A 26906-nucleotide genomic window follows, 5' to 3' on the forward strand; every position below is an offset into this window, starting at 1 on the left:
TTGAGAAGTTCAGCCTGCCAGCAGGACAGGGGGTCGCTCACTGTTCTAGCACTTCCCTTTTCCCTGGCAACTTAGGAAAACCCCCAGTGTCCCGGGGGCTATAGAAAAGAATTACATTCATTAGCTGTTTCTGTGGGTCAGACAATGTTCTAGAGACTGTCATGAGAGTTTAGCACCTCTTCCTTAACACAGCCCTGGAAGGGAGATTCTTTTGTCCCTACTAAAGCTCAGTCTCACAGAGGTACAGTGCCTCAGTTCCCACAGTCTGACAAAGTGATGAGAGACAAGTTTATATAGAATAAACCTTACTGTTATTGGGGACAAGGGATTTACATGGATCCAAAGTATCACCCCAGGCATCACTTATTTCAAAGGGTAAAATGAACTGTTTTTTTTAATAAACATTTTTAATTTTGAAATATGACATATATACAAAATAAATTTCAAAGCATACTGCAAAAATTAGGGATAGAACAGATTTCAGAGTTTGGTGTGGGTTACAGTTCCACAATTTCAGGTTTTCCCTTCTAGCTGTTCTAAGACACGAGAGAAAGAAATATCAATATAATGATTTAGCAGTCATACTAATTTGTTAAATCCTATCTTCTCTGTTTCCACAGTCCAACAAAGTGATCCAGAGGCAAGTTTATATAAAACTTCTCCTTCGGGTACACGGGTAGTTCAGTGGTTAGAATGCCTGCCTTCCATGCGGGAGACCTGGGTTCGATTCCCGGACCATACATCCAAAACAAACAAACAAACCAAAAAACTTCTCCTTTGATCCTTCTCCGAAACTTTAGGAGCTGCTCATTCTAACTCTTTCATGTTGGAAAGGGATGTTGATAATATGGGATAGGGGGATGGAATTAGTTGATGTTTTTGAAGAGGCTGGCCCCTTTGGGTTTCAGGACTTATCTGGCCTAGGAACCCATTGGAGGTTGTAGCTTTCCGGAAAGTAATCTTAATGCATGAAGCTTTGGTAGAATCTCAGATAGAGCCCTAGGTGTTCTAAAATGTACTTTTACATCAGCCAGACCTGCAGTTACCACCATACTCCGTGGTAAAATTAGCATCAGTAATAATGAGATGAATTGACACCATGTGCCTTCTGAGGCAAAGCAATAAAAATAGCATGTAAGATTCTCTGCAAAAATTAAATCTGAATAAAATCACAACGAAACAACCCGACAAGCCCATAATGTAGCATATTCCACGAGATAATTGGCCTAGACTCATTAAAAAAAAAAGGAGGTGGGGAGACTGTTCTGGATGAAGAAAGCCTAAGAAGGCAGAGCAGTCAAATGGATAGTTTATACCTTGATTATATCCTGGATTGGAGAGGGAAATAGCCATAAAAGACATTTCTCAAGACAACTGAAGAATTCCTGTGGGTATGATGGTGGTGTGGTGGCTACGTAGACTGTCCTGTTTCTCAGGAGGTACTTACTCCAGTGTTTAAGCAGTAAAACGACATCATGGTTACAACTCCAAAAGAGATCCAGGGGAAAAAGAAAAGAGAAATGGAAAGAAAAAAACTAGGACCAAACCAAGTGAGCTGATCAGTAGATGCTGATGAACGCATTCGCAGCTTTGAGGGTGGCATGGGTTTGTCTTTTACCAGCACTTCTAGTAATGCTGTCATCGAGTTCATCGAGGGCTTACTATGAAAGAAGTGCCCTACTGAGAGAGAGGATGGGGGAGGGAGTGGAGAACAAATGTGGGGAAATGTTAAAAACGATGAATGTAGGGGAAGGATATATAATTATGTTGGGTTGGTTGGTTGGTTGGGTTTTCAAATTTTCCGTAGATATAAATTTTTCAAAATAAAAAGCCAGGGGGAAAAGGACTCAAACCCTGCAGGAATGAAGCATCCCATAGGGAAGCACTGCGATGGGTTAGTGACAGTCTTTGTGCTCTCGGGTCAGAGGGCCTGGGTTCAAGTCTTGGTTCCAGAATCACTGTCTATGTGGTCTTGGGGAAAGACTTTGCCTCTTTAAGTCTCAGTGTCCTTCTGTTTACAAATGGAAATGTTGATAGTACTCGCATCTCAGCAGTCTATGTCAGGGTTTCCCCACGCTGGTGTTACTGACATTTTGGATGGCTTATTCTTTGCGGTGGGGGTGCTGACCCACTAGATTCCAGGAGCAATCCCGTCCTCCAATTGTGACTACTGAAATGTCTCCACATGATGCCACATGTCCCCTCGGAACCAAAATCTCCCCACACTGAGAACCCCTAATCTGTAAGTATACATCTAGCACAATTTCCTTAAAACATATTAATGTATTGATAAATACTGTTTCTCCAGGAAATACATTAGTATGATGTTTTGAGAGTATGAGCTCTGGAGCCAGATTACTTGAGTTCAAATCCAGTATATGCACCTTACTCACCATGTAACCTCACTTCTCTGTGTCTAACTTTCTTCATCCATAAAACTGACCTAACAGTGGTATCAACTTCATAGGTATGTTATGGGATTTTAATTAGTTAACAGATGTAAAGTACTTAGAACAGTATTTGCCACCTTCTTAAGCTCTCAACATTATCATTAATTAATTGGCATTATAAATGGCATAGATTTTTCAGCAGAGCCCTGGAACCAGGAAGAGTAAATACCTGATCAAAGGTAGGAAATAAATCATGAAGTGGCTCAGCCCTGTCTCATGACTCCCAGCTGCTCCCAATGGCTCCCCAGACTCAAAGACTCCACCGTTTTCGATGTTAAAGCTCTTCCTTCTGAGCGGATTGAAGTCATCTCAGGTAACCAGTCCTGATAGCTGAGTCAGCCAGGGATTGGGGATGGCGTAGTATAGGCAAGTCTCCCAGCCCAAGCATCCCAATTAAAATGGGCGTGACCCAAGCCTCATGATGACTCTTTCTTAGGGTTTTATGAGCCAGGTTTGCCTTCCCGGTTGAGCTCTCTAACGTGACAGACTGGTGAGACCACATGCTTTGCCTCTAACTCAGATGACCTGCCAGGACTTGTGAGGACTGCCACCTGGCCTTGGCAGCTGTAGGGCTGGGTCATAGATAGAGCCCTGCTTTGGGGATGGAAACTGTGGTACAACCTCCAGCTCCATGGAGAAGGAGAAGGGAGTTAACATTTTGGGTATAGCTGTTATATGTCTACAGGGCCACATGCTAGGCACTCTGCAGATGCAATTTAGAGCACCCTCGGCACACAGTCATACCAGACATTATTGTTCCCAATTTACAGATAATAAAACTGAGACCCAGAGAGGGAAAGTAACTTCCCCAAGGTCACACTGGCAAGAAGTTGCAGAAGTGGTCTTTGTACCCAGGTCTGTCTGACCTCAAAAACAATTCTCTTAATTTAATCCAGATCAGGAGAGTCAAATCCTAAGGGTCCTGGCTTACGCTTGGGTCATCCCATGCTCTAAAGAGTGAGGACTTGGGAGAGCTGGGTTCCTTGGACTTCTTAAGCTCCTTCTCTCCTCTGGGCCTTGGTTTCTTGTCAAAGTAAAATCACTGGGGGCCTTGCAGTTAAAATGCCAGTTGAACCACCCACCTTATTTTACTTATTCCTGAAACTAATAAAATATCGATAAGAGATTTTTTTTAAAGGCATAAATGTATAAGGACAGGAAAAAATGGAGAGGAAAGAACAGCAATAAAATTTTGGAAGCTGGAAAGCAGGTGGACAGGCAGAAGCCTACTTGGTAGGCCTGAGAAAATAGAAAAAGGAAAACTGATAACGCTCTAGTGTATGTAAAGGATTTGCAAAAGCCTCAAGTATTTGGTGGCAGCATCTGCCTCTGAAAGTGGGGGGAAGCGGGTAGGGTCTCGGATAAAGAAGATGAAAGGAAAGTTGTCCGGGAGATAGTGTTTCGGTCACCTGCAGAGGTAGGTGGGCCTCACCCAGGGTTTGGTTGGGGTGTGGAGACTGATGCCACCACACACACACCAAGAGGTTTATTACCTATGTAGTTGAGGTCTCAGGGAGAGCAGGCTAAGCCACGTGAGCAGGCACAAAACGGATTGAGAGAACAAGGAGACTGACCTACACTCGGTGTTTTATTATGGTTTGGGGGTGGAATTGGGTGAGAATCCCCATCCATGGGCACAGCTTGCGTGGTTTGCATCTCCTGCTGGGCCCCACTGGGTGAAGCTTCTAAGCTCTCCTATCAACTTTTCCAGATACTGAGTGCAAGAAGAAGAGGGAGAAGTGAGACCTAAAAGCTGTTCACAATCTTACATCAAAAAATGGAGTTAGACTCCTCATTACAGGCAGTTAGAGCTCCAGATCCCATTCTCACATCTCTCTCTCCAGGCAATTGCCCATCCCCAGCCTGGCAAAAGACTTGAGGTTTTATTTTCTGGGGAGGGTCTTAGTGATAGCTCAGTATCTCTGGACCACGGGATCCCAAGCAGGTTCAAAGCCGGGCACGCCACACCAAAAACAAGGGGATTAAGTGAAACATGGACGTAGAGGATTTTGAGACGCCAGCCCTCATCCACCACTGGATTCACCCATTGCTCCGAGGTCATCGTTACCCTCCAGGCTGCACACTGGGAGAGTCTGTGGAACCTGACCAGTTCCAGAGAAAAGGTGTAAAAACCCGAACAGGGACTCCTGGCTGAAACAGCTCGGCCAAATCATAAACCATGAAACCCCAGGCAGCAAACTCCACTCCAGTCAGCTTTTTGGAGCCCCACTCTTAAATGTGAGCAGGCACTTGAGATTCCAGACATCCAAGGAAAGACGTTAACATAAAAAAATGAACATTAAAACCAACACAAGGGGGCGGGCCACGGTGGCTCACTGGCGGAGTTCCTGCCTGCCCTGCCGGAGACCCAGGTTCGATTCCCGGTGCCTGCCCATGCAAAAAAAAAAACCAACACAGGTTAAGGGGACTAGGAGGAAGCAGGGCTTAGGCTTAGAGAAGAAAGCATCAAAAGAGAACCATCTATCCAGGGTATGGACAGATGAGTAAAAAAAATATGGATAAAAAATAAATAATGGGAATGTGGGATAAAATAAATTGGGTAGACTGAAATACTAGTGGTCAATGAGAAGTATGGGATGTACGAGTTTATTTTCTTTTTTCTTTTCATTTCTTTTTCTGGAGTGATGCAAATGTACTAAAAATGATCATGGTGATCAGTACACAACTATGTGATGATATTGTGAGCCATTGATTGTACACCATGTATGGAATGTGTGTGAAGGTTTCTCAATAAAAATATTTAAAAAAAGAACTGTCACTAATATCCTCAGAAAGAGAATAGAAGCTGCACAACTATGAAATCAGAGCAGGATGCTACATTTTATGAAAAGGAGCCTTCAAAGAACAAATATGCATCTTTGGAAATTAAAATATGATAGTAGAAATAAAAACTCCATAGAAAGACTAGAAGATAAAACTAAAGAAGTCTTCCAAAAACAGAGAAAAATACAATGGGGTGGAAAATAAGAGAAAAAAATTTAGAGTACCAGATCAGAAATTTTATATGAAGTTCCAGGTACAGCAGAGAAACAGAAGGGACTAAAAGCATCAATGGAATAATCCAGGAAAATTTCTCAGGATTGAAGGAGGTGAGTTTTTAGATTGAAAAGGGGACTCACTGAGCACTTGACACAAACGTTGAAATTCGGCTCCCATGCAAGGCATATCATTGTGAAACTTCAGACACTGGAACAATTCAAGATCCTAGAGACTTTCCAAGAGGGAAAACTAGGTCACATAAAAACCATCAGAAGTGAGAATAGCTCCAGATGTCTCTGCAGTACTAACAGGATACCTGAAAGACACGAAGTAATGCCTTCAAAATTTTAAGAAAACCCCTTTCGAACTTAATTCTGTGTCCAGCAGAACTACCTTTAATCAAGTGTGGGATCGAAAAAGATATTTTTAGTCCTGCAAAATTTCGGAAAGTGTATTTCCTTTATATCCCTTTCTCAGGAAGCTACTAGAAGTTGTGTTCTACTAGGTAGACCAAGAAGACAAAGTCATCGTATACAGAAAATAGGAGATGGCAGGGAAGAGGCCCAGAGTAATGGAAAGGGGTCTCTCCAGGTGGCGACTGTGTGTAGAGGGCAGCCCGCTCACACTGAAACAGGGCAGAAACCTGGACAGGATAGAACCCAGAAGAGGAGACTTAGTAAGCTGGCAGTATATGACCCTGAATTAGTGATAACTATGTAGAAACAAAACAAACATAAAAATGGCAATTATTAACTTTAGAAAAAACAAAAAAAATTGTGCTGGACAAGAAAAGTAATCAAAGCTGACTGTGTGACTTTGCCCTAAATAGTGTTTACAGAGTCAAAATAATGCAAACACTGAATATTGCGTATACTGCCGGAATGCAGCATAACAGAAATGCAATGGCTTTCATAAAGGGAATTTATTAAGTTATAAGTTCACAGTCCTAAGGCCAAACCAAAGCATCCAGAGAAAGATATCCCTTGACTCAGGAAAGGCCAATGTCTCTGGAACACCTCTGTCAGCTTGGAAAGTACGTGACTGGTGTCTGATCCTTTGGCTTCTAGTTTCAAACAGCCTCCCTGGGGCATTTTCCTTCTGCATCTCCAGAGGTCTCTGTCTCTCTCAGCTCTGAAGCGTTTTCCAAAATGGTTCCCTCTTAAAGGACTCCAGTAAGCGACCCCACCCTGAATGGGTGGAGACGTATCTCCATGGAAACCACCTCATCAAAAGGTCCCACCCACAACAATTAGGTGGGTCCCATCGCCATGGAAACAACTTAAGAAAAAGATCCCACCCAGCAATATTGGAAGAAGATTAAAGAACATGGCTTTTCTGGGGTACACAACAGTTTCAAACCAGCCCAATTGCTTTCACCAAAATTATGCTAGCTCTTCTAGGATGATGGGAGGAAAAAAGTATATGAGTAGGGCTTGGAGAAGGAAAGGAAGCTAAATCCCCAACTTCCAAAGAGGGAAATGAGTAAATAGTGCCCAAAACTGAAAGAAAAAAAAATCAAGCAGCAGCAATACGCTTATATTATTAGAGATAGAAGGAGATATCCAGTAAATTGGCTGAACAAGTAGAAAATGGTTCAACCCTTTGGGGAGTGAGGTATGGAGTAGAGGGCAGGGGAATGTTCTTTTTTATAGCAAACTGTATACTCTGACTATTGATAACATTAATAAAAACTAAAAGTTAGAAAGTATAAATAACTTGGGGCAAGGTTGTCTTTAGGATCCTGTCTGGGTATAAAATCCTTGTGGTGAAATGGGCTTGAAGGAGGGTGATGTCAGCAGAAGGGCTGGGCTGTGGACCAACCACCTCATGCCTGGTACAGTTGGTTCAAACAAATAGCATTTATGCAGTCCAGCCTTTACTCCCCTCATAATCATGTGTTGCAACCTGTCACTTCATTTGTTTCTTCATTTATTCTCCATCTCATTTTCCCACATGCTTGATATATTGAGTGAATTGTCCTTTCCTGCAATGCACAAATAACATGGTGATACTTTGGCCTAGAATGTCATTTATCTGGCAAACTCCTACTTATATGTTAAGGCCCAACTCAAGCATTTCTTCCAGGACACCTTCCCCAGCTCTCAGAAATGATTTCTGGCTACTGCTTATAATCATTCATAATGCACATTGATTATGCCATATTAAATGCTCTGTTTTCTTGTTTATCTCTCCTGTCATGCACAAACACGTTAACCTCTAAACTGCAGAGAGGGTATTATGTATCTTTCCAGCCACAACACTTGACACCTGTTCCTGAAGGTAATAACACTTGGCACCTGTCCCTGACAAGCATACCTGACACTTATTAAGCACTTACTGTGCGCCATTGCATACATTCTCATTTGTACATCCCAATAACTCAATGAGGTATGTATTATTATTATTATCCTCATTTCACGGTTGAGGAAACTGAGGCTCAGAAAGGTTAAAGAACTTACCCAAGTCAAAGCTAGTAAGGTGTGGAATTTTAACTTGAACACCAGAGCCCAAGTCCTGAATCACTCTGTGATGTTGCCTTTTAAGTGTTCAATAAATGTTTGCGAAATGAAGGAAGAAATGAATGGACCTGAAAACATGTAATTAACACGTCTGTTGTTGATGTTCATTAGCAGAGCCATCTTATTATACAAAATTCAAACCAATTAAAAAAAATTGAAGCTGTAAAAATTCCTAATCTCTAGGAAAGTGCATATAACATGGTATAATCAGAAATACCATATATTCATAATATCAGTATAAACTGTCTCTTTTCAAATTCACCGGAATGGTAGCCAGAAAGCAAATTTCTAGACCTAGATTTTCTTTCTCTGTTTAGAAGAGATCAATGAGCAGCCCAAGACCTGTTGGGTGCACCGAGTTAGCTTAGGCTCTGGATATAACACTTTCTCAGATTTCAGCAACTTCGTGTACAAATGATGCGCTTCACAGTGACACTCCAGGGAGTCATCATTCAAGTCCCTGGTGACCTAGTTGGCAGAAATCGGTTCTTTTTTGGGCTCCCTTCCCCCCAGGATTCCTGAGCATGCCCGCGGAATACTTAGGCATTCCCACGTCAGCCCTGGTGTTGCTGGTCCCCATGGCCACCTCCTTCCCGTCAGGCTCAAATCTGCAAAGTCTTGCAGATTTTAACAGGCTCTTGCAGACTGCTGCCCCTCTTACCTTAAAACTTCCCCAAGGTGATACACACATAGACAAAGAATGAGATGTGACCCCTGCCATACAGCATAAAATAAAACTTCCCTAAGGTATCGTCCGGGGGCCTGACCTGCTGAGCGAGGCGGCTGGTGGGACAGGGAGGCCTTTGGTGGGCACACCTGTTCGACGGCCTTTCCTGTATTTGTCCCTGTATTATTTCCACACCGACTCCTCTGTCTTTGTACCTTGTTCTTAATATTGATCAGTGGTTAACAGAAACAATGGTAACTGCCTGAACATTTGTTGCAAAATGCTACTTTGGGGAATAAGCTTAGGTAAATGCCTCCAGCTAGCTTTCCAACACCCAGGTTCTTCCCTGTAATTCCCAAGTCTAGCAAAGACCAGAGGAATTAGAATGCAGAGAAAGGAAGTTCCAAATTGGAAATAAAGCATCCTTGTGCCAGGGGTCCCCTGTTCAGTGCTTATGACAAAAACCACAAGGCTGTTGCCCAGCTGTTCCTCTAACTCACCTCTTCTGGTCAACCCCAGCCTGTTATCATTTTCATCATTATCATCATTGTAATCACCATCATCATCGTCATAACTCAGCAGGAATACAATGCTGCCCATGGTGAAAAACATTATTATTATGCACAGTTTTATTTCTCTTTTCGCCAACTTACTAGTAGTCTATGTTAAGTCTCTTTATGCACAATCAAAAGGCCCATGAAACTATTTTAGCTAAATCCAAAAAGCAATGCCCCCTCTCCACTCTCATCTCTACCTCGGGACAGTGAAAGTTGCCAGCAATCTCCAAATAAGCTCCAGGTCCCAGCAGGTGATTTCAGGGCACAGCAGGCGGGTCAGATAATAGTAGGTGGAGTCGTGGCATGCAAGGAGCCCTGACCTCACGCCTCTCTCCTGCCGGTTCCCTCCTCTTGTTTTCCCTTTGCCTGCTTTTCCTCATTTAAAATGTGTTTTGCCCTGTTGTGTTCATCTTTGTAAGTTTTACAGTCCTTTTTGGGGACATAAATAATACAGTTTTAAAAATCAGTTCAGAGGGTGCAAGGGTAGTTCAGTGGTAGAATTTTCACCTGCCATGCAGGAAACCTGGCTTCAGTTCCGGGTCCATGCACTTCCCAAAAAATAAACAAATAAGCAAAAAACAAGTAAAACAAAAATTCAACAAAGGGTGCTGCAATAACGGGGTACTCACATGGGAAAAGAATGACATATAACTATACAATACAGCATACCAAAAAAATAAAGTTTACCATGCAGGTTCAATTTCTGGCTCACGCACAACCCACACCCACCCACACACACACACACACAATCCCCCCCCCCACACACACACACAAATCAATTCAAGAAGATTACAACCTTATGATACAACCAGAGCTAAACATTGGAAGGCAATTAGGGAAGAAGATAACTGTGCTAGAGTTTAGGATGATGGATGATTTTTTTTCCTTCTTAAATTAATATTGTAAAGTTGAACAAGGAGTACTTTTTCAGTAATCTTTTTCTGATTACAAAAATGCATGTTCAAGGAGAACACCCCTGAGGCAGCTTCGTGGGGCAGGAGGGCTCGGGAGAAGGCTGGCAGACATCATGCTCGCCCTGTTCACCGGGTGCCTTTCCAGTTGAGAGTGGGCCCTGGGCACACTGGCCTTTTTGGGCCGGGGTCTTTCCCTCGATGCCTGGATTGAATGTTCCTACAGATAGCCTTGCTTTGGTTTGGACATTTTCATGGCCCTGGAACTATAAACTTGAGGTTTGGTGGGTTCCACCTTTTTAAAAACCAAAAAAAAAAAATACTTGTTCATGTCAGAAAATGTGGAAAAGACCAAAGCACAAAGAAGAAAATTTAATCTCATTCATTATCCAGTGCTCTACCTACCAGTGTTATCATTTTGGTATATAGCTTTCCAGTCTTTTTTAGATGCATAGTATGCATATATGTTTTTAAACTGTGTTTTTTTCCTAATCTAAATTTTCTTTATATTTTTTATAAATTAGTTTTTCATATAAAAATATGTTTTGGACATTTCCCTTTGTCTTTCAGTATTCTTCTGCACCATCATTTTAAACTGTATAAGTTTCGTAGTTCCCACTTTATGCCTGGACCACATTTCTTTAATGTATTTCCCTCAGTTGGATGTTTAGATTGTTTACTATTAGTTATTACTTACTGGGTTTACTTAGATGGCCAAATAAGCCAACTTTTGCCAAAATGTGTTCCTTCTACTGAAATACATAATTTTTTCTTTCTCATTGCAGTGGTCTCTGGTTCATCCTCCAGTTCTAAGTATGACCCTGAGATCCTGAAAGCTGAAATTGCCACTGCAAAATCCCGGGTACGGCCTCTTCCCCTGTGCCAATGACGGGGGTCACCCAGGCAGCCTCAGGCCACGAGCCCACCAAGAGAGCCAAAGCAGATGCTTCAGCCAGGCCACGGCTTCCAGTCCTGACCAGCAAGCCCAAAATAATGACAGTGGAGTGGTGGCAGTCGCAGGGATGGTAGTCGTAATACTTACATGAGCTCCTGTTTCATAAATAATCCTCATATACTGAGCACAGTACTAAAGTCTTCAAGTGTATTATCTCATGTCCTTACAGCAACCCCAGGAAGTAGTTACTTTCATTAAAAATGAAGAGACAAAGGTATAGGGGAGCTAAGTAACTTACCCAAGGTCACAAGGGACTTAAGCCTTACTCAGAGGTTTTAATGTACTTTAAAATTTAGGAAGACGCTGTCTCCCTAGCTCCTGCTTATTTTATATTATTTAATCTTCATGGTTACCTTGGAACATGGATATTATTATCCCCATTTTACTGATATGGAAACTGAGGCACAGCACTTCAGTGACTTACTTAAAGTCAGTATTTTGAATTCTGGTTTAATTAAACTCAAGGTATGTTCCACAAGCTCAGATGCCTCCAAGAAAACAAATGGGGAAAGCGGGCTGGGTGTGAGGCAGTAGGGATTGGTGGGGACTGTGTACCCTAGATGGTTGTGCCCTGTCTAAAGGGGACACATCATCAGATTGTTTTAGAAAGAAACTATATATCTAGGCTTATGTGTGAAATATCTGAATACTTAGTTACTAGCAACTGATTATTTAAAAATTTAAATAATACCGTGCAGTCTAAACCAAGCATTCCTGACGGCTGGATCTGGCTTCTGGGCCATGTCTTCCTTCCTTAGTTGTGATATTACCTCTCACCTGCATGCAGTGCATTTCCATAGCCCTCACCTGCCTTAAGCAATACACAACCCTGGGAACTGCCATCATCCTGCTCAGTCAGGACAGGAGAGGAAGCTTCTAAGAAGCTAGATGGTTCAGGTCACTCAGCTAGGAAGTAGTAAGGCCAGACTCTATCCCAGGTCAGCCAGGTCCCGGCCATGTCCAGTTTCCCTGGAGCGGGAAGTGGTTAAGTATGAGGTATGGGAAAGTCAGAGTGGGATGCCAACAGAATAGGCATCCTGAAGAGACCAAGCCAGTATCGGTGAAGGGAAGTTGTTGCAACCAGTATGGCCCAGGGGATTTTGACCTGAGTCTCTGTGTTATCCAGGGGCCGCTGGGGGCTCTGGGTTCGTGCTCTAGCTGCCCCTTCAGGAAGACAGCAGCCTGCAGCTCCGTTTCAGCCTCTAACCTGGCCCTGCCTGTTGTCTTCTGCCATCCAGGTCAACAAGCTGAAGAGGGAGATGGTTCATCTCCAGCAGGAGCTACAGTTCAAAGAGCGTGGCTTCCAGACCTTGAAAAAGTAAGACCCCCCCCCCCAACCCATCAGAGCACAGCGATTGGCCCTATCCGTGCTTCCCTCCTGCCTTCTCTATGCTTGGCTCTCTCTTTCTCCTTCAGTCCCTTTCTTCCCTTCTCAAAATGTGGCTCTCGAATCAGTCAACTCAATGTCTATTCCACTGACATTTACTGAACATATTGTCACCAAAGGTTAGGGTCTGGACCACAGAACTCTCATCATCCTCTGAATGCCTGAAACCTGTAGAGTGTGTTCCACGCAATTGGGTTTTACTATCCATTCACAGAACCAATATTTTTGAGCATCTCCTGTGCACATCTCTTCTCTTCAAGTAGATCCAATTATTTCCCTTTTCCCCATGGCCCCTAAAAGAGAGCAGCTACTTCTACCAGTGCTTCACCGAAGGAACAATGGTCTATTCCAACATCAAATAAAATACTGGAAAAGTATGCACGATGCCATTTATACCGTACGTGATGACTGACTTAAAGAGTCTCCAGGACGTCTTTGACCAAATGGAATGTTAACATTTAGAAGCTGACTTGCAGCCAAATAAGATGCAACTCTGTGTTTCTTAAGAGCAGATGTATAATGATTATCTTGGTTATACTAGCTAGGATTTGTTGAGCAGTTATTCTGTGCCTGAAAATGCATTCAGTGTTTCTGCATTGGTATTCTCGTTTTTGATCCTCATAGCAACTCCCTAAGGGCTGTTCTTTTACTAACCCCATTTTATAGATGAAGAAACAAATCACATGATGTGTGCTCAGTAAATGTTAGCTTATTCTAATCATGAACCACAGTGTATAACCGTGACTTGTTCAGTGGGTCTGTTTCGGTAGCTGCAATGGGCTCGTGGAGCCCTCATTATAGCAGTTACCTGGTAGCCCCCCCCTTGAAGCTCCAGGGAGGACCCCCAGCAGTGGATTTCTCTGTTCTGAGGAAATCCTTGTCTGGAGTCCCAGGAAGGCCACATCCATATGGACAGCTGCTTCTGTAGTCACGTGCTCATCCTCTCTCCCTAACGGGACCTTTTCCTCACCCAGGAAACCACAATTCCCCCCCCACCGCTCTGGCCACAGTCCCAAGCCTTTGGATGTCTGTCCCCAAACCCTATAAATTGAGGGAACAGCGGCCATCAATCAAGGTGCAGTTGATTCTTTTTCACATTGTTTCACCTTCAGGTTCCCACTGTCTGTGATGAGCTGCCACGAATCCACCCCAATGTCTAGAAGAAATTGTGGCTTTGTATTATAAATGGTGTACAATCTTTTATTTTGTATTTTGTGTTACACATTATTATAAATTATGACTTTATATGTTTTGTATGTGTATGTCTATCCCATGTATATATAATTGAATTCTGTCTCTTAAGCCAGATTCTAAAGCCCCTTAAGATCAGAAACCATGCTTTATGCTTCTTGGCAATCTTAAGAAGTGTCAAGGACAGGGCGAAAATGTGAGCTCCTGTAAAGCAGTAGCCTCGGTCCCCCACTTTCTAGTGGTGAGATAGCTTCTGAGCACATAGTTTAAGGGCTGCTCACTGCCCACATAATCTTACCAAGTGTGCCTTCCCCTCACCCCCCTCTCACGGTCCTCCAGAGCTCCTGGTTAGAACACTTCCCATTAACCTCAGAGCCGCCACAAACCTGTTTTACCACTTTGTCACCCTGTAGCAGCATTGAAAATCCTTGTCGTTTGGTAAGCTGATGCTGAAACTCTAAAGACAAGCCTCCTTTTTTCCTCCCCCTGCCCGGACGTTTGATATCAAGCCCCGATAAGACTCCACCTGGCCTCTGGCAGGCTGCTCTGTGGGTAGCCGGAAGCCTGGCTCCTTACTCGGGGTGGAGGAGGTGTCTGCTTTACAGCAGACCTCTTGCAGTGAGGGTTAGGAATTTGGCCTCAAGAGGCAGATGGCCTGGGTTGAAATCCCAGTTCTTTGGCACCTTGGAAAAGTGACTTAACCCCTCTCAGCTCCAGTTGCTTTTTCTGAAAAAAATAAATGGTCGTAGAGATTCAACTGGAAAAATCCATGTCAAATGCATAGCACAGTACCTGGTACTTAGTGAGAGCTGGGGGGGCCGGGGGTGCTGCAGGGTGGGGACAGGAGGGGAGGGGGAGTGGAGAGATGGCTTCTAGCTAGTTGACTGCTTGGACTTGGGAAGGGAATGAATTCTACTTCTGCCCCGGGCTAGAAGCTGTGCTGGATAAGGGCATGATGTCCATCACCTCATTTCATCTCTTTACCCCCTCAAGAGAGGTTTTTGTTTTGCCATATGTTAATGATGTAGGTAGACACCGATGGAGTAAAAAACTATACCCAAGATCAGAGCTGGGATTGGAGTCCAATATTAGTGGGGTTTGAAGCTCATCCCCTAATACCTCCTTTCCTGGCCTCTTCCCATACAGCACCTCTTCCATACCCAAAGAATGTAAGGCCCCTTGCCAGCTCCCTTGGGATCAGAAGATGCTCCGGCCACCCCTACTTCTTAGCCTCCTCTCTTTGCAGACTATTAGAGGAGGGTGAAACTTACCTATTTATTCAATTCCTGGCCAACAACCCCAGTCCTAAAAAGAAAGAAAAAAGTTGATGAGGATTGAAGGATAGCTGTGAGACAGGATGGAAAATCAAAACAAAAACTTGGGAGCTGGGCCCATCAGCTTTCCGGAGCCTTTGCAGTGGGGAAGATGTGACACTTGGCAGATTGTCACAGTGGGAGGAGGGCAAGGGGCATCTTTGTGCACCTCATGCGAGTTGCCCTACACAGGTAAGAGGTGTCGGGGCCAGGTGAAGGGTCACCCGCTACTGTCAAAGCCTTCATCCTGCCTCTGTGGCTTTCCCGTGGGTGCGTGAGAAAACTCTGAATTTCTGAGAGAAAGGAAAGCTGCATAATTTGGAAATCATACAATACGGACATTCCCCCCCACCCACCCAACGCACAACTTTTCTTTCCTTTAAAAAAAGGATTCCTTCACTGAACACATAATGGTGAACCTTTGTTCTGTCCCCCTGCTTCATCCCAAGAGTGTCCCCTCTTGGAACTGCTCTGTGGAGCCAAATTCCAGAGCCCGGTTGCTAAGGGCCCTGAGAGAAATCAGGTAGAGCCTGTCGGAGAAGCCCCGCGGCCCAACAGACAAGCCTCTTCTGTCCCATCCTGCTGGCGATTCAAACCCATTCTCACCCAGTTGGCAGAGAGCAGCTGGGCACAGTCCCCTCCCCAGAGCCCCTGGACATGCTCAAGCAGACAGCAGGGCTCCCCTGCACCCCCTGTCCAGCAGGCCTACCTCCTCTGGGTGACCCCCATTCCCACAGTGCATCTCAGACTCAGAACTCTGAGGGGAAAGCTCTGGGGAGACTAATTTTTTTTTTATTAAAGCTGAGACCTGTCTTAGCTGACCTGGCAGGGCTGCCCAGGCCCAAGTCCTCAAAGGGAAAAGACAGGCTATTTTTATAGTGGGGAGACATAAATGGGGCTTTGTTTTCCCTCCACAGAGGCTGAAATAACGGAAGGGGGAGGGCTGTGTGGAGACGTGCCCCGGCCCTCTCTCCTCCTCCCTCTCTGAGGCGCAGACGATGAGGGCAGCCTGAGAACCTGCTCCCCTCAGTGATCCCCCCCTCAGTTTATTTTTAGCCCAGGACAACTTGGCCTCCAGCACAGAACCAGAAAGGAATGCCTATGAATGGTTTATCGGTTTATCATCCTGAAATAATGGGTTTATGGTGTTCCCTCAGACTGCAAAGCTTCCTTTTCTTCGCCCTGGATTATAACCTCAGGTCTCGCCTCTGGCGAAAGTGTGAAGCAGTTAAACATTTATCTCTGCCCTTGGAGCCTGTTCCCTACCACCGTCCTCCTTCCCCAGAGGTCTGAGACGCCCCCACTCCCACCCCACGCCCATTGCTGGTTTGGGATGACCTCCAGGGATGGACATCGAGACCCTTCAATTCTTTTTACCCTTTTCCACCCTGTCAAAGTGGAGTGCCTGGATAAGCCGATCAACTCTCTGGGCTGGAAGCCTTTTAATCCCTTACGTGTGTACAGTTGCTTCTTAGTTCCCCGCGTGATGCTCCACCCTTTACCCATTGGAAGTTGCTGACACCCCCTTGCTCATAGGCTGGGTGAGTGACGTGTCCCTGTTTCCTTTGAGGAGGAGAAATCTCAGGAAAAGCTCAGTGTGGTTGAGAACCATGCCCAAGGTCACACAACCAAGAAGTAGGGTTTGGGATTGTCTTCCATTTAACCTTTCTCTGTGTCCATTAATTCAACACATGCATATTAAAAATGGTGATTCTCAAGCAGCAGTGATTTCACCCTCACCCCCAACCTCCAGGGGGACATTTGGCTATGCGGGCAGTTTTCATCCTGGCCGCTGGAGGGTGGCGCTTCTGGCGTCTGATGGGTAGAAACCAGGGATGCCGCCCAGCAGCCCACGGTGCACAGAACAGTCCCCCACGGCAGAGAACGATCTGGACCCAAAATGTCCAGGCTGCTGAGGTTGAGAAACCAGCATTAAGTTCTATGCCAGATCCCGAAACGACTCAAACCCATTTAGCCCTATGTCTGTTGACAAGCGCGTCAGGGTTACTACTAAATAAACTATTAATCATAGCACAGCCTCATATGTGCAGGGTCAGGACCCCTAGCCCAGCCTGGAGGACCCAGGGAGCTGCTCAGAGAAAACAATGGGAGCTGAGGCTTAAAGGGCCCTAGGCTGCAGGAGCAGTGTCGCTTTTATAGCCACACACTAGGGCATTTGCAATTTCAGGGGCTATCCCCACAGAGGACTCTGGGAGTGGGGAAGGGTGTACAAAGAAGATTCTGAGGGACTGATGTACTAGGGTTTATGCTTTTCCCCTGGGGACCCCCCTCCCCCATCCCTGGTTATACCTTTATCTCATCTATTGCATTAACTCTTGCCTAGAATCGATAAGAAAATGTCTGATGCTCAGGGCAGCTACAAACTGGAGGAAGCCCAGGCTGTCTTGAGAGAAACAAAAGCCATCAAAAAGGCCATCACCTGTGGAGAAAAGGAAAAGCAAGATCTCATTAAGGTAATTTGTTCATGAAAATGGGCCCTGTATCCAAGGGGCGGATTTCTTCTGAGCAGCCCTGAGTGCCAGGACATGTGCGGTCTATTCCCACGTGCTGCATAGATCCTGGGTTCTTATGACTAGTCTCCTTGGGGTTTGGGTTCCATTGCAGAGGAGAAAATGGAGGCTTAGAAGCGACTTGTTCAAGGTTCAAAGTCACACAGCTCATTTAAATGGCAGAGTTGGAACTGGAACCGTCTTAGGCCACATTCTTGCCACTAGCTCCAACCAACTGGTTTATTTTTCAAGGAAACAAGTAGAAGGAGGTGGTTTTGACATTGCTAACCTTGACATCAAAATGTAGCATCTTTATAGGCATTTAATTGCATGTAATGACTTAATGCTGGGAGCTGAACAAATGATGATAGATATTACTTACCATGCCAGGCAGTTGTGCCAAGAGCGTTGCATGCACCGTATCTCACTTATCTCTTGCAGCAACCCTAACTTATCCCCATTATACCAATAAAGTTTGGAAAACTCTGAGAGTAAGTGGTAGAGCCACCATTCTCACTCAAAAGCTCATTCTCTTAACCCCTGGGCATATCACCTCCCCACACAAGACCTTCCCTGACCTCTGAGATGTTTTATTATGGTTCCTTTCTATAGATTAGGCGTTTGAGACTCAGAGATGCTATAAAGACTTAGTGAAGGACACTTTGTGCTTAATGACAGACAGACTAATTCTGAAGCTCCTGCCCAAGACAGCAGCCCAGTGAGGTCCAAACAAGGTGGACTGTGAGGTTGTGAGGTTGTGTTCCCATCATGATAAAATGGTTAAGAACAGAGTTTTAAGTCAGACCAGGTCCAGATCCTGGCTCTGTCACTTGCCAGTTTCTTCATGTGACAATTCCCTCACCAGTAAAATGGGAATCATCATAACATTGTTACTGTCAGCATTAAATAAGAGAATGGTAGAGCTCACGGTTATTGAGTGTTGGTTGTACTCGTGCTTTACACTTGTCATCTCATTTCATCAGTCTTATAACCCTGTGAGATACTTACTTTATTCCCATTTTACAGGAGAGTAAACTGAGGCACAGAGAGGTTAATTTACTAGCTCATATCACACAGCAAGGAAGTACAGAGTAGGAATTCCAACTCGAGCAGTCTGGCTCCAGAGCCAATGTCCACACTGGCCTCTCCCAGGATAAGGGCCCAGCAGAGCATCTGAACCTACTAAGTTCCCTCTTACTGCTGGCTCTTTATCACAGGGGAAGTGTAATGTCTGCGGTGAGCAAGAGGTTCCTAAATAAAGGTGGAGAGGAAAGCCTATGGAGTATGGCATGTCCAGAGCCCCCTCCTAGGAAAGTACATTCCTAACCATGCCCTTGTCGCCCTTCAGACGCTCGCCATGCTGAAGGATGGCTTCCACACCGACAGAGGGTCCCACTCAGACCTGTGGTCCAGCAGCAGCTCTCTGGAGAGTTCGGGCTTCCCACTGCCCAAACAGTACCTGGACATGAGCTCCCAAACGGACATCTCAGGAAGTGTGAGTGGGCAGTGCATGCCACTGTGGACCTCAGGCCTTTTAAGCCAGAGTCTGTGAAAGGAGCTCGGCTCCACCTGCTCTTCTCAAACCAACACAGGCTGCTGGGAAGTGAGCCTTCTAGTCCCTCACCCAAAGAACTGGCCAGGGGCCGTCTGTGAGGCTGGCTGCTAACAGCCCTCTGGACACGATGCTCTCTGTATTCCAGATCTCCTGGTCCCAGGATGATACGAGATAATGGTGTAGGGGAAAGGGCAGCTCTGGCTCCAGGATCTGGAGTGTTGCCTGGCCAGGCTCTTGCATCTCTCGATGCAGCACAGAAAGCATTTTTGAAGGACGAGGTGTCTTTCTCTGTTTCTTTTATCCTATTTTGCAGCTCCATTCTGTTTTTCTTTCACCAGCTGGAAGGCAAAGGATATTTTCCTCTTGTTAGTCCCAAAACAATGCATACAGCTTTCAGACAGCTGCTTGACTCCCAGTTCAAAAGCTCAAGCTGGTTGTCGTAATGAATAGCAAAAGTGCCATCAAGTTGCCCAGAGCTTGTGAAAGCATCAGCCAGGGGAGGACTGGCTCACAGGGATCTGTAACTTTTGAAGAACTGTTATTTCACTAGAGCAGATGACTTTGAACAAACCTTCCTCCCAGCCTCTGTGGCTGAATGCTATTCCTATCTGATTTCTATAGCTGTGTTCCCACTCGTGAAGAGAAGCTATGTCCATACGTGATTGGGTGAGCCTTGTAGCTGTCCCCTTTTCCCCCCATACCTCACCCATGTGTCTAGCCACAAGCCACCTGTGCTTCCAAAGTGTTGATCAAGAAACCGTGTGCCTCCTTCCAAGTCCCAAGACCTCACTGTGCTCACCCCATGTTTCACTCAGCCTCCCTGAGTTTTTGGTTGACTCTCCGGTATCCCCAGAATGGCTTTCTTGTTCATTGGCTGTCCCTTTTTTCTCCTCACCAGCTGTCCTCCATGCTTCTGTGGCTTGAATTGGCTCTGAGCCGTTTGGGGCTGCAAGTTGATATTCTGGGTCCTTGGTTTCTCTTCTAGAAGTGTGATGAATGTCTAAGTTTGGGGTTGAGTGTTTTGCTTTACTAGCTTCTTTGCCATTCGCTCAGCCAGCCTAATAATCGGGGGCTATTCTTAGCTGCTTCCCACTCAAGCTGTCAAGTCTCTTCTGAAACCCAATGCAGCACTGGCCACAATAGCCGTATAATTCCAGACTTTGTTCTTCTCCTCCAGTTCGGCACCAGCAGCAACAATCAGTTGGCAGAGAAGGTTAGATTGCGCCTTCGATATGAGGAGACTAAGGGAAGGTAATTCAAGGCTGGGGGCTGGGGGCGGGTTGGCTCCAATAATAACTATTATTGTAAAGAGTCTACTCCGTGCCTTGCCTGGCTTTTTACATACCTCACCTTGTTTACTCCTCACAGATTAGGAAAGATAGATATGATATTCCCCATAGTTTATCTTCTCAGAAGCTGAGAGAGGAAATGATTGGTTCAGGGACACTTAACTAGATAAAAGAGTAGAACTGTGCTTTGAAGCTAGATCTGTTTGCACTCAAAGCCTAGTTTGTCTTTCCAGTTTCCTGCCTCTGTTTCTATAATCATGGTTTTCCCCAAAATGCTGTAAATAGTTTGGTTTGAAGGAGCACAAGTGGGGTTTTGCCAATAGGCTAAAAAGACTATGGAAACTACCTGCTTTGATGAAGTCTGGACAACTGGGAGCACGCTGTGCCTTTTTTTTTTTTTTTTTCATGCTGTGCTTTTAAAAGCCTAGATCCCACTGGTGACTTTGGGTATTCTGTGGCTTTATAGAATCCTAAGCCTTCAGTTCCGTGGCCACAAATGAAATTGAAATTAAAATTGAAACAATAAAAGTTATCATTTTTAGAGTATCTCTTCTAGGCCAGGCATTGTACTACAGCACTGGGACATGTATTATTACCTCATTTAATTTTAAAAGTAACTTCATAGTGTAGGCTATATCTTATTATTTCCACATTAGAGAAGAGACAGGTAAGACCCAATATGTCTCATGACTTTTGGAGTCAGAATGTGAACTCCAGGCTATCTGGCTTCAAATCTATGATTTTCTATACAGTAAGTCAGCCTTACTGGAAGAGAACTCCCTGTGCATTGTAAGGGTGAATGAAGCCAGGCCTCCTGCATCCATTATCCTTACGATGATTACCTGGCCAGGTAGAGTGTGGCAGTGCCCAGCTCTGCTCCTTTACCAGCTCTGTGTGAGGACTCTTTGTAGCATTGATAGAAACCAGAGGACACAAAAAAGGAAATTCACTAGCTTATATAACTCCAGAGTCCTGGAGTGTCTGCTTCAGGCACAGCTGGATCCAGGAACTCAACCAATGCTACATAGACTGAGTCTCTCACCATTCCTCCAACCTGCTTGCCTTTATATTGACTTCACTCTCAAGCAGGCTTTCCTGTCAAAGTGACAAGATGACCCCCATAAATTTTACTACCAGGTTAGCAAATGCAGTGGAAAGCAGGCCCGTGTTTTTCCAACAGATTTTGCAAGTCTTTTTGTAAAATCACTGGTCTTTTTGAGTGAATCAATTATTATTGTAGGGTGACAAGAAGTGGAGGGATTAGAATTTTCTGAAGATTCCACCTCTGAGAAAGGGACTGAGGTCAGTTATTTAAAAGTATAGGGGAAGTGGTTCCCCCAGAGAAAAATGATAATTATAATATTATTGACAGAAAAAGGAAGAATTGGATACTGGACAGGTGGGGAAAAAATACAGATCCCCTATACACTATTTCAGCTCCCCCTAGGGGAGCAAAATAGCAAGAACTTCTGCATTTGTACAGCCACTTCTCATCCCCTCTGAAGGGAATCATTCAGAACTCTGGATCCTTTCTGGCTTGTGATAATGCCTGTCTAAGTAATTAGTCCTACTGAGGCTGAAGGACTGAAAAATCTCCCCTCGAGGGTTGAGCCATTTATACTTCTCAACACAGAACTTCCTGGCTTATCGGACTTTATCCAGTGTCTTACCTCCTCCTCCACCCAAAGATATTTTAAATGTGAAGGATAGAGCAGTCTGCTGAATTGGAAAGCAGAAGCTGCAAGACTTGACAGAAAGGGAGCAAGTTACCAACATGCAATGTCTGATCATTATACGCCAAATTTTTCACCTGGAGAGAAAGTCTGGAGGTTTTCATTAGATTTTCTAAAGGATTTATGGCCAGAATTTTAAGAGCACTGCTATAAGAAAAGAACCAGTAGAAATTGAATCTGAAGAGGAATCAATCACACCGTCAGTGTCCAACGTGTAGCTGAAATTGACGGTAGATTTGGTTAGAAAACAGCAGCCACGAAGTTGTCCCAAAGTTGTCCCAAAGCCAACTTGGATGGATTGCTATGTACAAGAATACGGAATTTAAATTAATTAACTTGAAAAACATCCTTGCTGGGACACTTGGCTGAGGAATAAGGATGTTTCTCTGAATGAAATTTTTTCTGAACCTCAGAGATCTCATCTCCAACTGTGTCGTGATAAAATAGGAGTTTTGACCATTGTCTAGAGGCATGATCAGACTGGCAGTCTAGAGACCTGGGCTCTGAATGAGTATCAGCCATGTTTAGGATTTGCCACCTTAGGTGAGCCATATTCCCTCTGGATATCTGTCCAGCAGGGTTAATGACTCCTGTCTTATCTACCCTTTAAGTATGGAGTCAGGCTAGGGCATGGTAACTGAAAGTTTACAAAGACAAAATCCTAAAGGACGGTGGCATGATTGCTTTTAGATATTTATAGCAATATTCTTTTTCTTTGGTATGTTAACACAACAACACAAAATTCTCCATTTTAGTCACTTTCCTGTGTACAATTCAGGGATATTGATTACATTCATAATGTTATGCTACCATCACCACTATTACGAAAACTTTCCCATCACCTCCAAATAACATCCCAAGTATCCATCAACAGTTGAATGGATAAGCAAAATGTGGTATATCCACATAATGGAATGTTATTCAGCCATAAAAGGGAATGAAGTTCTGATACATACTACAATGTAAATGAACCTTCAAGACTTCTTATGGGGTGAAAAATTCAGACACAAGCAGTCTCTTCCCTGTTCTAAGAGTTTTGTTTTATTGAAACTAGGATTGGAGGTTCTTTAAGAGACCCCCTAAGAGATACTTTACCCAAAAGCTTCTGTTATCTGTCAGACCCTTTAACCTCTATCACTCATTTAAACCTCCCGAGAATCCCGAGGTTAATCCCTATTTTACAGATGAGGAAACAAAGCTCACCTAACATTGCCCAGTGGCAGAGCTGGGATTAGAACTTGAAATCATTATGCTAAGGAAAGTAAACCAGACACAAAAAGGACAAATACTGTATAACTGCACTTATATGAAATATCTAGACTAAGACAGAGACAGAAAGTAGATTACAAGTTACCATGGATGGGGGAATGGGGAATTATTGCTTCATGGGTATAGCAATGTTCTTATACTGTATATTTTATTTTGATCCAATGATAATAATACCCAACATCTATATAACACTTGACAATATGTAAAGAGCTATTGATAGGTTCTCATTGGGTCCTCATAACTTACTCCCTAGGTACCATTTATCCTCATCTTACAGATGAAGATACTGAGTCTCAGGGAAGTTAAAGGATAGAGCTCCAAGCCCCTTCCCTTAACATGTATTAAGTATCCATAGTGTAGCAGGCACTGTGGTAGATGCTTGTGACACCAAAATGATTTCTTAAGAAGTGCTCCCTCCCAGCAAGAAGAAGCCAGGAGTCCAACTCAAGTCTTCCCTAGTTCACACTCTGCCAACCACCACTTTCTGAACTGAGGACACATGGTTAGTAATTGTAGTATCCACCATAGTCATAGTGGGTCCATGACTGCCACATACTCAGCACCTGTTATGTGCCAGACATAGCAATGAATAACAATGAATACATCATTGCTAATTTTCACAGCAATTCTGAAGGGTGAGTAACTATATATATATATATATATATATATATATATATATATATATATATATATATATATATATATATATATATATATATATATATATACACATATGAACTTCAGGGTGTTTGCCCAATGTTAGCAATAGCAGTACAAACATTTATTGAGTGCTTACTATGTACCAAATATTGTGCTTTGGGAGTTTATGGATTGTGTTGTAAAACCCTCAGCCTGAGGGCTTTTTGTCCTTCCTGTCAGAGAGATAAGTGACTTGCCCAAAGTCACACAGCTAGCTGGCAAGCAGTCATTGCCTGCTGATGAATCTCTTTGTTGTACCAGGCTGTGTCCCTCAGAGCAAGTACCATGTCTTGTTCATATCTGTACCCCCATTCCTTCAAAGCCCTCTCTGCTTGACACATGGTAGGCACTCACACATGTTTGTTAGGTAAATCTATTTGTTCCTTGAGATGATAATGCTGCTCAAAAGAAAGACAATGAATGTCCAGGGTTGCTCTGAAGATGCCATGGCTCCTGGCACGTTAAAACTGTGCGATGTGCAGTCTATTCATTGGGTGCACACGTCATCCTCACCCTCTCGGCCCCCAGGATCGCCAACCTGAAGATCCAGCTGGCCAAGCTCGACAGTGAGGCCTGGCCTGGGGTGCTCGACTCGGAGAGGGACCGGCTCATCCTCATCAGCGAGAAGGAGGAGCTGCTGAAGGAGATGCGCTTCATCAGCCCCCGCAAGTGGACCCAGGGGGAGGTGGAGCAGCTGGAGAGGGCCCGGAAACGACTGGAGAAGGACCTGCAGGCGGCCCGGGACACCCAGAGCAAGGCGCTGACAGAAAGGTGGGGCTGAGCTGGGGCTGGGGGACATGGGACCCTCCTCCCTGCCTTCTGTCCACCAGCCCCTGGTGGGAGAGAGGCAAGGGGACAAACTGGCACACTTGGGTTCCACTCTGAGAACACTCAGTTTAGAGATATCATAACTTTCCAAAGTAGCAAATGAGGATAAGATGATTCTGTGCACCAGCGATCTATATGCTTTACACAGTGAATTGCTTTACCAGAGAGCCTAGGTACAGATTATCAAAGGCGTATCATCCGACAAAGGGAAGACACCATACTATACAATTTAGAACGGTGGTTTTCCAACATGGTGCCAGTGAGTCACATTTTATATTGTGATCCAAAAATACAGAAGTTTCACAAGATAGTACATATTTTTTTGAGATGAGATGGTCCTCCAGTTTTTTTTTTTTTCTTGTATGTTGCATTTCTTTGACTGCTGGTCATGGCCCACTAAATTGTTATCACCACATGCTAACAGGTTACAAAGTGCAGTTTGTAAAGCACTGTTTAGATGAGGGTTTGCAAAATGAGTGCTTATGGGACCAAGCAGGTAATATGAAGGCTAGAGGCAGTAACCATGGCAGGCTGGAGAGCACAGACCTCACTTGTCTGAACTAGGAGTCATTGCTCAGCTCTATCAAAGTGAGGGCAAGCTCCAGGCTGCCAGAAGTCCCCACAATCCAAGAAAATGGTTGTTTAGATTTTTAATTTTTAAATATTGGCAACTAATCCAAATTGTAAAAAAGCAAAAGCACTGTGAAGGCTTAATCAGCCTCATCTGTGGGCTTGTTTTAACCCAAAAGGCAATGGTTTACGGTCTCTAGTTTGGGTCTTTATTTCCGTGAGTGTCCCCACCAACCTCTACACCCACATTTCACCGAGTAATTACCATGTTCACAGTCCAACAACTCCCACTTTCTCCTTCATTCTTTCTTTCTTTCCATCAGTAAGTCAGTCACTTATCCATTTGTAACCAGAAATGTTACACATCTTCTGGGTGCAGGATAACTTGGGATTCAGAAATTAGAGACATGGTCCCTGCCCCAGTGCCCTATCTATTCTAGTTATTTTCTCATTTTTTGTTTTGTTTTTTTGGCAGCAGATTGTATTGAGCAAGGCCCCTAGTGGCTAAAAGTTAAAGCTAATGATTTTCAGGCTTTTGTGTGTGTGTGTTGGGGGTAGAGGTGAGCAAGGAAATTCCTCTTTCCAGTGGAACTGAAGGGAGAACCACAGTTCTTACAGGAAAACAGGCACCAGGAATCCTGGGTGCCTAGATGTGCTTTCTCCATGATAGGGCCTAAGACACCCTCAGGGTACCTTTGAGCTCTAAGAACCCTGCTTGCTATGTGTTCCTAGCAATTGCCCTGTTTGCCCACTGCAGTTTGCCAGATCAAAAGGCCCAGCCTCTGCCTGGCCTCTGGTGATTTACATCAAAGCATCCACTGACCGGTCAGTGTGGGAAATGTCTCCCCACTAAGCCCTTTCTCAGAACTGCTAGCCCAGAAGCCCAAAGTATGGGTGTTGCTTTGTTCTCTGCAAAATGGCTGGGAATGGCTGATTAGCACTGACCCATCCTCAGGGAAAGGGAGGAGGAGAAGGATTGAGCTTGAATAGTGTTAGGTAGTCCTTGGAAGCAGTTGCTAAAAATCTTCCTTTAGCGCTTCCTTCTGCACCCTCCTTTCCCTGGGGCTAGTGCTTTGGGAACAAGCCCTGTGTCTGTATGCCTTCATGCCTTAATGTTAACTGAAAAACAGAGGGTTAGCTGACTTGGACAGACCCTCACCTGGCCTTTGCCTGAATCTCCTGGCCTCTAACCAGGAGTCTCACACTTACTCCCAGACCAAACACCTGCCATTGGGAAACCCTTAGCTGTCCATCCCCCTCATAGCCAACAGCTGAAGGTGATGGAAGAGACACCTTTCCCACCTTCCCCCCTTTTCTAGGTCACCTCAAGCAAGTCGTTGGCCAGCATGGGCTTCAGTTGCCTACTAGGGAAAAGCCAGGACGATTATGTTGAATACCTTTACAGTCTGAAGGCAGGCAGTTGGACCAGACTCCGAATTGAGACTTTTCCCGGCTCTAACAATTCTGGTTTATTGAAACTAGGATTGGATTCTTTTAGACACC

General features: G+C 44.5%; 1 protein-coding gene across 3 annotated transcripts in view; it reads left to right on the top strand.

Moving 5' to 3' along the window:
• WWC1 (WW and C2 domain containing 1) overlaps positions 1-26906 on the top strand; it is a 164372-nt gene that overhangs the window by 89547 nt on the left and 47919 nt on the right. For all 3 annotated transcript variants that reach the window (XM_077137600.1, XM_077137601.1, XM_077137602.1), the window contains exons 4-9: positions 10890-10966; positions 12298-12377; positions 17295-17424; positions 18809-18955; positions 20193-20266; positions 24534-24776. In XM_077137600.1, coding sequence (XP_076993715.1) covers positions 10890-10966; positions 12298-12377; positions 17295-17424; positions 18809-18955; positions 20193-20266; positions 24534-24776 — 751 coding nt within the window. The remainder of the gene's footprint in view (positions 1-10889; positions 10967-12297; positions 12378-17294; positions 17425-18808; positions 18956-20192; positions 20267-24533; positions 24777-26906) is intronic.

Source organism: Tamandua tetradactyla, chromosome 20 (genome assembly GCF_023851605.1).
Source record: "Tamandua tetradactyla isolate mTamTet1 chromosome 20, mTamTet1.pri, whole genome shotgun sequence".
Lineage (NCBI taxonomy): Eukaryota > Metazoa > Chordata > Mammalia > Pilosa > Myrmecophagidae > Tamandua > Tamandua tetradactyla.